Source organism: Lepus europaeus, chromosome 7 (genome assembly GCF_033115175.1).
Source record: "Lepus europaeus isolate LE1 chromosome 7, mLepTim1.pri, whole genome shotgun sequence".
Lineage (NCBI taxonomy): Eukaryota > Metazoa > Chordata > Mammalia > Lagomorpha > Leporidae > Lepus > Lepus europaeus.
In genome coordinates, this window is record NC_084833.1 from 2,848,865 (window position 1) to 2,862,614 (window position 13,750).

Below are 13,750 nucleotides of genomic sequence, written 5' to 3' on the forward strand. Positions count from 1 at the left end.
GGGGGCTCGGGACTCTCTCATCTCACAACGGTGGTCTCCGGACGGGGGGCTCGGGACTCTCGTCTCACAACGGTGGTCTCCGGACGGGGGGCTCGGGACTCTCTCATCTCACAACGGTGGTCTCCGGACGGGGGGCTCGGGACTCTCGTCTCACAACGGTGGTCTCCGGACGGGGGGCTCGGGACTCTCTCATCTCACAACGGTGGTCTCCGGACGGGGGGCTCGGGACTCTCGTCTCACAACGGTGGTCTCCGGACGGGGGGCTCGGGACTCTCGTCTCACAACGGTGGTCTCCGGACGGGGGGCTCGGGACTCTCGTCTCACAACGGTGGTCTCCGGACGGGGGGCTCGGGACTGTCATCTCACAACGGTGGTCTCCGGACGGGGGGCTCGGGACTGTCGTCTCACAACGGTGGTCTCCGGACGGGGGGCTCGGGACTCTCGTCTCACAACGGTGGTCTCCGGACGGGGGGCTCGGGACTCTCGTCTCACAACGGTGGTCTCCGGACGGGGGGCTCGGGACTCTCATCTCACAACGGTGGTCTCCGGACGGGGGGCTCGGGACTGTCATCTCACAACGGTGGTCTCCGGACGGGGGGCTCGGACTCTCATCTCACAACGGTGGTCTCCGGACGGGGGGCTCGGGACTCTCATCTCACAACGGTGGTCTCCGGACGGGGGGCTCGGGACTCTCTCATCTCACAACGGTGGTCTCTGGACGGGGGGCTCGGGACTCTCGTCTCACAACGGTGGTCTCTGGACGGGGGGCTCGGGACTCTCGTCTCACAACGGTGGTCTCCGGACGGGGGGCTCGGGACTCTCTCATCTCACAACAGTGGTCTCCGGACGGGGGGCTCGGGACTCTCTCATCTCACAACGGTGGTCTCCGGACGGGGGGCTCGGGACTCTCTCATCTCACAACGGTGGTCTCCGGACGGGGGGCTCGGGACTCTCTCATCTCACAACGGTGGTCTCCGGACGGGGGGCTCGGGACTCTCATCTCACAACGGTGGTCTCCGGACGGGGGGCTCGGGACTCTCGTCTCACAACGGTGGTCTCCGGACGGGGGGCTCGGGACTGTCATCTCACAACGGTGGTCTCCGGACGGGGGGCTCGGGACTGTCATCTCACAACGGTGGTCTCCGGACGGGGGGCTCGGGACTGTCATCTCACAACGGTGGTCTCCGGACGGGGGGCTCGGGACTCTCGTCTCACAATGGTGGTCTCCGGACGGGGGGCTCGGGACTCTCTCATCTCACAACGGTGGTCTCCGGACGGGGGGCTCGGGACTCTCATCTCACAACGGTGGTCTCCGGACGGGGGGCTCGGGACTCTCGTCTCACAACGGTGGTCTCCGGACGGGGGGCTCGGGACTGTCATCTCACAACGGTGGTCTCCGGACGGGGGGCTCGGGACTGTCATCTCACAACGGTGGTCTCCGGACGGGGGGCTCGGGACTGTCATCTCACAACGGTGGTCTCCGGACGGGGGGCTCGGGACTGTCATCTCACAACGGTGGTCTCCGGACGGGGGGCTCGGGACTCTCGTCTCACAATGGTGGTCTCCGGACGGGGGGCTCGGGACTCTCTCATCTCACAACGGTGGTCTCCGGACGGGGGGCTCGGGACTCTCGTCTCACAACGGTGGTCTCCGGACGGGGGGCTCGGGACTCTCGTCTCACAACGGTGGTCTCCGGACGGGGGGCTCGGGACTCTCGTCTCACAACGGTGGTCTCCGGACGGGGGGCTCGGGACTGTCATCTCACAACGGTGGTCTCCGGACGGGGGGCTCGGGACTCTCTCGTCTCACAACGGTGGTCTCCGGACGGGGGGCTCGGGACTCTCGTCTCACAACGGTGGTCTCCGGACGGGGGGCTCGGGACTCTCTCATCTCACAACGGTGGTCTCCGGACGGGGGGCTCGGGACTCTCGTCTCACAACGGTGGTCTCCGGACGGGGGGCTCGGGACTCTCGTCTCACAACGGTGGTCTCCGGACGGGGGGCTCGGGACTCTCGTCTCACAACGGTGGTCTCCGGACGGGGGGCTCGGGACTGTCATCTCACAACGGTGGTCTCCGGACGGGGGGCTCGGGACTCTCTCGTCTCACAACGGTGGTCTCCGGACGGGGGGCTCGGGACTCTCGTCTCACAACGGTGGTCTCCGGACGGGGGGCTCGGGACTGTCATCTCACAACGGTGGTCTCCGGACGGGGGGCTCGGGACTCTCGTCTCACAACGGTGGTCTCCGGACGGGGGGCTCGGGACTCTCGTCTCACAACGGTGGTCTCCGGACGGGGGGCTCGGGACTCTCGTCTCACAACGGTGGTCTCCGGACGGGGGGCTCGGGACTGTCATCTCACAACGGTGGTCTCCGGACGGGGGGCTCGGGACTCTCGTCTCACAACGGTGGTCTCCGGACGGGGGGCTCGGGACTGTCATCTCACAACGGTGGTCTCCGGACGGGGGGCTCGGGACTCTCGTCTCACAACGGTGGTCTCCGGACGGGGGGCTCGGGACTCTCTCATCTCACAACGGTGGTCTCCGGACGGGGGGCTCGGGACTCTCGTCTCACAACGGTGGTCTCCGGACGGGGGGCTCGGGACTCTCTCATCTCACAACGGTGGTCTCCGGACGGGGGGCTCGGGACTCTCGTCTCACAACGGTGGTCTCCGGACGGGGGGCTCGGGACTCTCGTCTCACAACGGTGGTCTCCGGACGGGGGGCTCGGGACTCTCGTCTCACAACGGTGGTCTCCGGACGGGGGGCTCGGGACTCTCGTCTCACAACGGTGGTCTCCGGACGGGGGGCTCGGGACTCTCGTCTCACAACGGTGGTCTCCGGACGGGGGGCTCGGGACTCTCGTCTCACAACGGTGGTCTCCGGACGGGGGGCTCGGGACTCTCGTCTCACAAGCCTGGACGAAGACCTGCGTTGCTCATGTCATCCACTCACTTCCATATTTTCCTTATTTTATAGGAGGGTGGGAGGGTGTGTGTGTGTGTGTGGATGGATGGTTAGATGAGTGAGTTGATGGGTGGGCGCGTGGTGGGAGACGGACAGACGGATGGATGGATGACTGGTTGGGTAGGTGGATGGGGGACGATGGACAGTAGATGGCTGGGTGGGCGGATGGATGAATGGAGGCGCGGGTGATGCATGGGTGAGCAGGCGGAGGTCGGCTGGATGGGCGGATTGTGGGCGGGCGGGCGGGCGGGCATGTGTATGGGTAAGCTGGTGCCCCAGACGTGGCCTGGCCTGCCGGGGGAGCCGGGGGCAGCGTCTGGCCCAGTGGGGACTCAGCGAGCACTTCCTCCCTGCCGGGCACCGTCCTGGCCCCACATCTTCACGGCAGCCGCCCGGAATGAGTTCCGTTCCCGTCTCCTTTTGTTGGTCTTTGCTGCTTTTATAAAATCAGGAAACAAGTGGCCTCCACGCGTGCTGTGGCATCCGATAGGGACAGAGGCACAGCAGGGCCCCGGACAGCGAGGGGAAGTGAAGGGCATCTCACCGAAGCTCGGACGGGCCCAGCGTGCTCACCGCAAGGCCCGGTTCACCGGACTCCAAGGCTGCCCCCAGCCCTCCAGGGGCAGTGCAGGGGTGGGGCGGGGAGGAGCCTGGTTGGAGCAGGGGGGTGCAGTGGAAGTTGGCACTGAAGCCAGCCTAGGGGAAGAGCTGTACAGGCCAGAGCCGGGCAGAGGTACACGGGAGACCGGAGGCTGGGCGCTCCCACACGGCGGGCAAACAAGCCAAGCATGGGCCTGGAGGGAGCCCCAGCCGGAGCGCTGGGCCTGGTCTACCTGCTGCTCCTCGCCCAGTGCTCATCCATCACCCCCCTCTTCCCCCCCCCCCCCCTACTGCTGGACGGAACGCGCCGCCCTGCGCACGCCCCAGCTGGGCCGGCTGGGCCCGGGCTGCGGGGGTCCCTCCTCGGGGCAGACGCATGGCCTTAGGCGCAGACCCGGCCTCGGGTCCCATGGGGCCACGGCCCTGCCCGTCACGTGCCGTGACCCAGCGTCCAGAGGCCTGGCCCCCGGTTCTGCCTCTCCGTAGTTCTGTGACCCACAGCTGAGGTCCCAGGCGCTGAGCCTTGGCCGGTCCAGCTGGGCCGCAGACGATGCCCCCCGCGGAGGTTCCGGGGCCGGGTGGGTGTGTGTGTGCTGCGCCTCGCCCCTCTGCCTGGCCTGGGGGAGCCTGGAGCCCCAGCTGAGCCGAAGCCCGGGCTGCCCTGGGCGGTTTTCTTTCTCCTTTTATTTTATTGATTTGAAAGGTGGTTACAGAGAGAGAGGCCGTCCATCTGCTGGTTCACTCCCCAGATGGCCACAACGACTAGGGCCGAGCCAGGTCCGAAGCCAGGAGCCTCTCCCGGGTCTCCCACGTGGGTGCAGGGGCCCAAGGACTTGGACCATCCTCTGTCGCTGAACACACACACACAACCGGCCGCACAGTCACGCCTCTGTGAGCACAGGCCCCGCGTCCAGTTAAAATGTCCACTATGCGTTTATCTGAGAATAACACACACACACACACACACACGCCCCGTCTGGGACAGCTGGGCCGCCAGGTGCACACTGATCCTGGGAGCGCCAGCCAGGTCGGTCACGTGGGTGGCCGCGCCCAGGCCCTCAGCCAAGCTTCTTGGGAAAGGGGGTCTCACCAGGCACTCTCGGGTTCTGGGGCACAGGAGGGCGCGGGACGGGGGTGGGGGTGGCGCGACCCCGAGGCTTGCCCGCCACGCCCCCCGCAGCCGGTCCCGCGCCAGGTGGACCCCGGTGCTCCACCCGCGGCGCCGTGGGCTCAGGAGGCCGTGGGGATCTCAAGGCGCCCGGCCATGGGTGACGGACCCCGACGGCTCGCGGAGGCCCCTGGCCCCGGGCTCACACCCACGAGCTGCTGTCCGCCCCGCGGTCGGCCACTCCGGGCGCCCAGGGGTCGGCGTTGCCTGCCTGTCCCGGGATTTGCGCCCCGGGCTGCGGTGGATGGGAGCGCACTGGCCACCTCCCCCGTGTCCACGCCCATCGGGGCGGGCGCCAGCGTCAGGGACGGTGGGGCCACCTCTCCCGAGGCCCCGCCCCTTGAACCTGGGCGGGCTGGGGGCGGGGGCTCGCCTGCAGCCACCCCCTGCCTACCCCCGCCACCTAGCTGCCCCGCCCAGCGCCGCCCTGGTCACCTTCCCCACCCGGCGCCCACAGGGCGCGTCCCCTTGTCCCTCCTCACCTGCCCCACCTGGGCTCGGAAGCCACAGGTGAGTTGGAGACGGAGCTCCCTGGCGCCAGAGCCCCGGCTCCCCAAGGCAGGCAGGCCGGTCACCCTCAACACCGTCCCACCCGGGGAAGCGTGTCCCCGGGACAGCAGAGCCCTGTGGCCCTCCTGCCCCCCGCACTGTGACAGTAATGGCCAGGTGTCCTGGGGGCGGATGGGGCTGGAGCACCTGTCGCCCTCACCCACGACCTCAAGGAGCCGTGTTGGTGTCCGCGGAGGTGGGGAGGGTGAGTGTGGCCCGAGGGAGGCCCAGGGAGGGGGTGCCCATCGTCGGCTGGGGGACACTGGGCGCTTGCTATGTGTGCGTGTGCTGGGCGTCAGGGAGAGGGGGCGGCGGGGGCCCAGGCTGAGGCGGGGGCAGGGGGCGGAGGTCTCAGTGGCCCTGGGCGCGCTGTGGGAGGGACCTGGCCCTGAGGGACAGTGAGGGGCGGAGCACAGCTCTGCCTTCTCAGAAAGAAGACCCCGCCTCCGGCCAGGTCCAGAGCCTTGAAGGGCAGCCGTGTGGTGGAGAGCCTCAGGATAGCACATACCCGGCAGCCACCTTCACAGCCAGGGATGCTGGGGCTCCATCAGTCAGGTGGCTGTGTGTCCAGCACTGAACCCCCACGTCGCCGTGGCTTTGACTCGAGACGCCACCCCGTCCATCCCGACAACACCTCCCAGGACTGACTTGACTCGACATAGCTGCCAGTGTTCCAGCTATCACACCTGCATTCCAGCCGGGAAGGTCACATCCCTCTGGCTCCTAGGATACATCCAGGACATTCCATAGGCTGCTTCTGCTCTCCTGCAGAACTCGATGGGAGGGACAAACGCGGCCCCGCCCGACACCAGGGTCTCACAGGACAGACACCGGGGAGGAGTGACGGGGGGCGGGGGCTCACTACAGAAGCCAGGCGGCCTCTTCCTCCCGGCAAGGACGCAGCCCGGGGTCTGGGAGTGCACGGGGCCCTGCCTGAGCCTGCGTGTTCTGGAAGCAGGAGCCTAGGCCGCAGGCCGGCGGCACGTCAGTGAGGCCTGGCCGGAGCGGGGCGGTGACCCAGCAGGGAGGGCCTGGCCCGCTGCCTTGCAGCCCCATCTGGCCGGAGCGAGGCCGTGGCCACAGCGAGAGCCCGAGGGCCGGCCCTGGGCTCTGGCCAGCACCGGCCAGGGCTCCACAGTGGCCTCACCGTAGCGCCCAGGGCTGCTCCTGAGCCAGGCAGCCCTCCCCGGGAGCCCCCAGCCGGGGCAGCAGGCAGGGGTGGGTTTGCCCCCTGCCCCCAGCCTGGCCACTTGTTGGGTTTGTGGGTCTGGGAGAACTTCCCGGTGGTCAGCACTCTGACCTCTCCCTTGCGTTGGGTGGACGCCATGGCAACAGCACCCCCCATCCCTGGTCACGGCTCAGGGGGCAGGATGAAGCACGGTGCTGGCTCTCAAAGGACCCTGGGGACAAAGCCAAGCCCCATACTCCAAACTGCTCCCCCACCACCCCCAGCTCCGGCACAGCCCGAGCCACCCGCACCCTGGAGTCTTCCCTGCTTGAGGGGCTGCACTTCCCCTGCAGCCCCCTAGGGGGCGTGCCTGGACCACACATAGCGTCATTGACCTATTCCAGGTCCTGAGTGGGGTCCTCTGTTCTAGCAGACGGGACCCAGGTCCTCCCCTCACCTGCAGGCTGCAGGGGCGTTCCTGAACCTGCCGGGCCCAGCCCGGCTCTGGTGCTGGCCTCTGCCTGCCCTGCGTGCGCCCTGGAGAACTCCTATTCACCCTGCAAAACCCGACTTGAGACGCCCCATCTCTGAAAAGGTAGTTTGGTCTCCAGGGGATGCTGGCAGGCCTTGCACCTGGGGCCCAAGTTCAGGTGCCACTGGTGGCTGGCGGGTCACTTCAGGCCCCGGGTCTCACTCTCAGGAGCCAGGTGTTACTTTTCTCCAAGTCCCCGTGCCCAGAGCAGCTGCCAGCCAGGTTGATGAGGGCTCAGGCCAGCAGCCAAGGCTGGGCCCCCGACTGCAAAGCCATGCTCTACACGGGCCTCGTCCCACGCAGCCGCGGAGGGCCAGGGGCTGGGGGTACCGGGGAGCAGTCAGGGCCCCTCTGCCCATCGAGGGCCGGGGCTGTGGCGTCTGGCTGCGAGGGAGACCGTGGGGGCACCAGGAACACACGGAAGCACATGCATGCCCGTCCAGTGAGCCTGGAGCCCGTGTGACCCCGGTGTGGGACAGGACTTGGCCTGTTGCCTCCCAGGTGAGTCTGGAGACAAAGCAGGAAGCCCAACCCACGGCTCGCCTCACGCTGAGGTCACTGTCTCTGGGGGTGGGTGGCTGGGAGATCAGGGCTCAGTGCCCCGCGGCAGGGGCGGGAGGCCCAGACCCGGGCCTCCTGTGTGAGATGGAAGCGGAGCGGAGGCGGTTCCAGCTGGCCCTGCGCTCCTGCTGCGGAGGCAGACGGAGCCAGGGCAGTGAGCAGCGCCCCGACCCTGCGCCTGCGCTGTGGAGGCACCGCCTGCCGGGACTCTGCCAGGCCTGCTTGGACGCGTGTGGTCACAGCAGGGGCACTGACTCCGGCACCACCTCTGCCAGCCCCGATGCCCTCCGTGTCCTCTCCCTCCAGGACGGGACCCCACCTGTTCCGTTCTCCCTGGCCAGCTCAGCCCTGTGCTCTCGGAAGCCCCACCGCGGGAGCTAGGAGGGCATCCATTGGCAGGGCAGCGAGACCTAAACCTTCCCCCTGCGCCCCACCCCAGGCCCGCCCCTTCCCACATCTCCGCCCCATGAGAACCCCAGGCCCCTCCTTCCGCTGCCGCCTCCAGCCTGGACCATCCCAGTGGCCTCCTGCCATGGCGTCCCCTGTCCCCTCTTGTTCCCCGGGGCCCAGCCTGTGGCCAGAGCTGTACCAGAAGTGTCCAGGCCTGACCTCCCTGGCTCTTAGAACAAGACTCAGGCTCACGTGGGGTGGTGCAGAAAACAAAGCAGAAGGCGGCCTGGAGCTCCAGCAGGGAAACGGGCCCTTCCAGGATGGCAGGCCGCTACCAAGAGGGCGGCCGCCAAAAACCGGACGTCACTACTGCCCGCTGAGCACACCGGTGTCCCCAGCTTCTGACCCGGGGCCCTCCTGGGTCCTGGCGCCTGCACCCTGGGTTGGAACCTCTCAGCCGCGCAAGCATGCTCTCCGCCCGCTGTGCCAGCCCTGCCCGGCCTCCCACACACCCCGCCCAGCTCGGCCCCCCGGGCCTTCAGTCCCTGGGCCATTCCTGCCCCCTGCAGGCCCCGGCTGTCACTGTGCCGCAGCCCCACTGGGAAGTTCCCCCGGAGAAGCCGTGTCCAGTCTCCCGGCTAGCCTGTGGGCCCTGCTCTGCGCGCACCTGTTTGCTGGTCACCGGGTCCTTGTCTGTCTCCCGCTGAGAAGGAAACGGCAGGGAGACTGGGGGGGGGGGGGACACCTGTAGCAAGTGGGCGCCTTTGCCCACACCGTGCACTCTCCGGAGTGGACACCCATCTTTCACACGTGATCCTCTGTCTTTGAAGCTCCTCCTAGGGCGTGACTTATTTATTCATTTTTAAATAAACAGGCAGATTGATCCGGGCTTCATCTCACGGCCGCCTTCTCCCATTGGCGATTGTCGAGACTCTTCCGGGTTGGCTGCCACCTCCCCGCCCCCACCCAGGGACCCGAACCCTGGCAGGTGCCCCCGCCCTGGATCAGCCTCCTCCATTCTGGGTCCTTTGCCTCCACAAGGCCCCTGACTCCCCCCACCCCCGTTTTGTTGGCCACTTGAATTCTGATCAGGGCCACACTCCCTGCGGCCCCTGGTGCGGGGTCCCAGCCCCCCGCATCCGTGGGTCCCGGACAGCGAGGGGCGTCGGGGCTCTGGGAGTGGAGCTGGTTTTTAAACCAATTAAGTCACTCAGACGTGAACCGGCTACAGGCACGGGGAGAACCGGGGAAGGCCGGTGCACAGGCCTAGGGACGCACTGTGGAGGCCAGGCGGAGGGCCCTCCTCGAGGCTCCGCCCCTGCCTCTCTCTTGGGTCACCTCCTCCTCGGCTCCGCCCCACCCTTTGCCTCGTGCCCGTGTACTCGCTCTGGAAGCCAAGACCCCGACTCACAGGCCCACCACCCGCAAGTCCAGCATCAGCCCTGCCTGGGGTAGCCTGCATGGACTCCAGCTGTGGGGGGCACAGGTGCACGGAGGGGCAGGCACCCCCGACCCAGCCACGCGCAGCTCCTTGCCTGGAGTGGGGTGGGGGCAATGCAAGCCCAAGGGAACCCCCCCCACCCCCCAGCACTTGTTTGCCCACAGTCCAGGCACAGGGGCCTGGGCCACACTGCAGACAGGTGCTGGGGCAGGTGGAGGGGGCAGGGCTGTGGGGTGGGCAGCCGCCCACCGCCGAGCGCCTGGTCCCATCTCAGGAGAATCCCGCCGGAAGGGGCGGTGCCGACCCGGGCCCCCAGACTTCTAGCACAGGTGCCAACCAGACAGGCGTGAGGCCGGGAACTGCTGCCGAGCAGAGGGGGGGAAGACCCAGGAAGCGAACGCGGCTCAGGCCAATCGCACCCTCAACGCGTGGTTTCTTTAACATGATCTTCTGAACCACGGCAAAACACACAACACGGCAAAGCACGCGATGCGGCCACTCCAGCCCTGACGTTAGTGCGCAGCTCAGGGCCACTGAGAACGTTCACAGCCGTCAGCGTCCTGAAGCCACCCCACGCCTCCCCCGTGTGAGCACAAGCTGTCCCAGGTACACACGCGTGCACGCAGGATCATGTGTGCACACACATGGGACCACATGTTCATGCACACATAAGCTCGCACGTGTATGTAGGATCATGTGTGCACACACTCGGGACCACATGTACACACACATGCTCACACGTGCACGCAGGACCATGTGTGCACACACAAGTACACAGACCATGCACACAGGATCACACGCACACAGGACCATGTGTGCACACACATGCAAAGACCGCATGCATACAGGATCACATGTGTGCACGCAGGATCATATGTGAACATGCACACGGGATCACAAGTGCACACAGGATTGCACACATGACCACGTGCACACGCAAGGATCACACGTACATAGGCTTGCAGTACATATACATGTACACAAGCTCATTCATGCACACAGAGATCACAGGTGCACACACAGGATCACATGCGTGCAGACATGTACAAGGTCATGCATGCACTGTCATGTGAACATGCGAGTACATGCACACATCACAGCACACACAGGAACCTGTGTGCACACATATGTACACAAGCTCATGCGTGCACACAGGCTCACACATGTACCCAGGGTCCCAGGTGTGCCCACATGATCGCACCTGCCAGGCAGCTGTGAGGACCCAAATGGCCGCTGCCCCGGGAACGTCACTCGTCCAGGACTTGCTCCACATGCGCCCCATAGCCGCTGCTGCCACCACGGTGGCCACAGAGCCGGGAAACGGGCACTGAGGGGCGGGTTCGGATGGCCAGGTCTGCGGCCGTCTCTGGTTGCCGATGGGGGACGGGCTGCGGGGCTGGCTCAGAAGAGGGGAGCGGCAGGGGGCTTGTGGGGAACCAGGCACAAGGCCTGGGCTCAGCTGTACCTGGGGGCCTGCAGGCGCCCCAGGGCTGTCCTCCCGCTCTGTGCTGTGCGCAGTGTGTGCGGGGGTCGGGCCCCCCACGGTCACCGCGGCCCAGCACAGCCAGGCCCTGTTCTTGGCCACCAGCGCCCGTCCCTCATGGGGTGCCTGGCACCTGCAGAAGGTGAGGAGGGGGGCCTCAGCCGGCCACAGCTCACTGGGGACAGGGATCCCCATGACCCTGGCCCAGGCCTTGGCCAGCCAGAGTCAAGGTGACACAGCTCTCGGGCCAGGCACATCCCAAGGCTGGTGGTCACTCCCGAGCGCTCTGCCCGGGGCAGTTCCCGCCCTAAGGCACTTGCGTGGACAGGACGAGCTGGGGAGCCAGAGGATGGCCTCCCGACAGTAGAAAAACAGACTGATTCAGAATATCAGGAAACCGTAGCACCACAGGGGCCGGTCCTCATGGGAACCGCCACGGCCGGAGCGGGGCGCCAACCCCCGGCAAGTACGGCCCAAGAGCCAGACAGCTGCTGAGCCAGGCCCCCAGGTCTGTCCTGAGGGCTTCGCAGGAACCGGCGGGGGCAGCAGCAGGACACCACGGGCTCAGCTGCCCGCTCTCCTGTCTGCTCGGCCCCCCGCAGCCCCCGACCACCCTCCTCACGCCCATTCACCCGGTCCTCCGCGCCCAAGGAAGGCAACGGAAACGCTGTCCGGGGGCCGGAGCGAGACAGAAGAGAAAGCCTGCAGCGCCCGGAGCCGGCGGCACGGAGGGGTGCTTAGCAGGTGCAGCTCTGGTCCAGCGGGGCCGGCTTGGGGCCACCTCTGGGAGAGAAGCCAGCGCCGACGTCACGTCAGGGTGCTCCGGAGTCCCAGGACATCGGGGACGCGGCCCCGCCCTGGTCCCGGCCCCGGGCCTGCTGCTGCTCCTCCACCAGGTCGGCCACCAGGTTCATGCCGCAGCCCCTGAGCGCCTCCACCAGGCGGGCCACGGTGGCGCCCTCCTTCTGCGCGTTCTTCCAGACTCTCAGCGACTCCCTCACCCGCTCCGACAGGTTCCGGGGAAAGCGCTCCTCGATGCCGTCGATCTTGGCGTCCGAGACCTGGAGCTGCCGGGCCAGCCTCCGCCACTCCCTGCCCACGTTGTCGCACACGATGTCGAAGGCCACGCGCAGGTCTGCGGAGGCAAAGGACACGGCTTTACGGGGGGCTGGGGGCGCTCCGGGCGACCTCCAGGGCCTCTCAGCGCCGGGAAAGCCCCAGGACGGCCTCGGGTCCCGCTGCAGCCCGGGGCGGCCGGAGGGAGGGAGACGGGGCTGCCCCGACCCCAACTGCGTCCCGCAGCGCCGCGCCGGTCCTGTCCGGCTCCTCCCCGCGCTGTGCCCGGTCTGTTACCCCGGGGAGCCCTGCAAGCCGACCCCGCGGGGCGCCGCACCACACAGCGCTCGTCCGCCACTCGTTTCACACCACGCTGATTTAGAGATTCCGTCCACCCGAAAGCAGGGAAGACAGGACGTCTGCTGTCTGCTGGCTCGGCGGGGCCAGGCCAAAGCCGGGACCCGGGAACTCGACGTCACCTGCTGCTGCCCCCCCCCCCCCGGCAGAGTCGGGACCCCAACATCGGCACCCAATATGGGATGCGGGCGCCCCAGAGCCTTCGGGTCGCGACCCGCACCCCCGTCCCCAGCCGCGCCGGCTCCCGCGGCGACCACCCCAGCCCCGCGAACAGGACCCGGGGGTCGGGCTCCCAGGGTCACGGCGCGGCGGGCGGAAGCCCCTCCTCTCCTGGGGGCGCCACCGAGCGCCCCCCCCGCCCCGGCCCACCTTCGGCCCCCGGCGCCGGCCCGCCCGCCGCCCCCGCCTCGAAGGCGTCCAGGCGCCGCAGCAGGTCGTGGCGCCGCAGCTCGGTGAGCAGCTCGCGCAGCAGCTCGGTGCGCTCGGGCTCCAGGTCGCTCTGCTCCAGCAGCACCGAGAAGAGGTCCAGGCCGCTCTGCACGCGCTCCAGCTTCCGCTTGCCCACGCGCCCGTGGCACAGGAACTTGAGCTCGGTCAGCTCGCTGCTCGACAGCCCGGACGACAGCGAGTGCAGCAGCCCCAGAAACGGATCCATGGCGGCGGGGCTCGCCGGCCGGGACCAACCGGAAGTACCTGCCAGTCTCTCGCGAGAGCTCCGGGGCTGCGCGTGCGCCCTGAGCGCGGTCGCGGCCAGTTCCGCCCGGACGTCGGCGGCCGTAGCGCCCGCGCCTGCGCCTGCGCCTGCGCCCAATGGACCCGCTCGCTTCCGGTGGGCAGCCGTACCCTGGGCGGTTCCAGAGCGGCTTTTACTACCGGCGAGGCCGCCTCCGCCTCTCCGTACTTTGCCGGTTCGCCGGCGGCCTCCCCGGACTTTGCCCGTTGGCCAAAGGCGGTGTAGCGCGGTTTGTGCGGGGCGGTGGAGGCCGGCCGTTCCTAGCTGGCGTGCGCCCCGGTTCGAGTCCCGGCTGCTCCACTTCCGATCCAGCGCTCTGCTGTGGCCTGGGGAAGCCGAGGAGGAGGATGGCCCGACTGCCTGGGCCCTGCGCCCGCGGGAAACCTGGAGGAGGCTGCTGGCTCCTGGCTTTGGACCTGGGCCAGCCCCGGCTGTCCTGGCCATTTGGGGAGTGAACCAGCGGACGAAAGATCTAACTCTGGCTCTCAAATAAATAAATAAAATATAGCTGTGCACACACATCTACACAGCGCTAACACACGCCGCCCGGCTCTCCTGTCGTTATTCCCAGATAGTGCAGTGGTACCCTGTGTGTCCCATTCGCCCCGTGTCAGGTGTTAGAAGCCCACGGGCCTCCTGCGGGTGCACCTGCCAGAGCCCACGGCGGCTGGGGAGAGCGGCCGGGCGGTGGGCGCGCAGGGGCGGGCGGCAGCACTGGCGGAGCCCAGGCTCAGCCACTGAGGGCGGAG

The 13,750-nt window shown here is 67.8% G+C and overlaps 1 protein-coding gene across 1 annotated transcript; it reads right to left on the bottom strand.

Moving 5' to 3' along the window:
• Positions 1 to 8,733: 8,733 nt before the first annotated feature.
• FADD (Fas associated via death domain) lies at positions 8,734 to 12,938 on the bottom strand. Its single transcript, XM_062195686.1, has 2 exons — positions 12,638 to 12,938; positions 8,734 to 11,990 (listed from the first exon to the last, which is right to left on the bottom strand). Exons 1-2 carry the CDS (start codon positions 12,921 to 12,923, stop codon positions 11,668 to 11,670), a joined length of 609 nt encoding a protein of 202 aa, XP_062051670.1. The 5' UTR covers positions 12,924 to 12,938; the 3' UTR covers positions 8,734 to 11,667.
• Positions 12,939 to 13,750: the final 812 nt, after the last annotated feature.

Excerpts from the sequence above, each read along its gene's own strand:
- FADD (XM_062195686.1), bottom strand. The coding sequence starts at position 12,923 with ATGGATCCGTTTCTGGGGCTGCTGCACTCGCTGTCGTCCGGGCTGTCG. Across the intron at positions 11,991-12,637 it reads GCCGGCGCCGGGGGCCGAAG|ACCTGCGCGTGGCCTTCGAC; the intron begins GTGGGCCGGGGC and ends TTGCCTCCGCAG.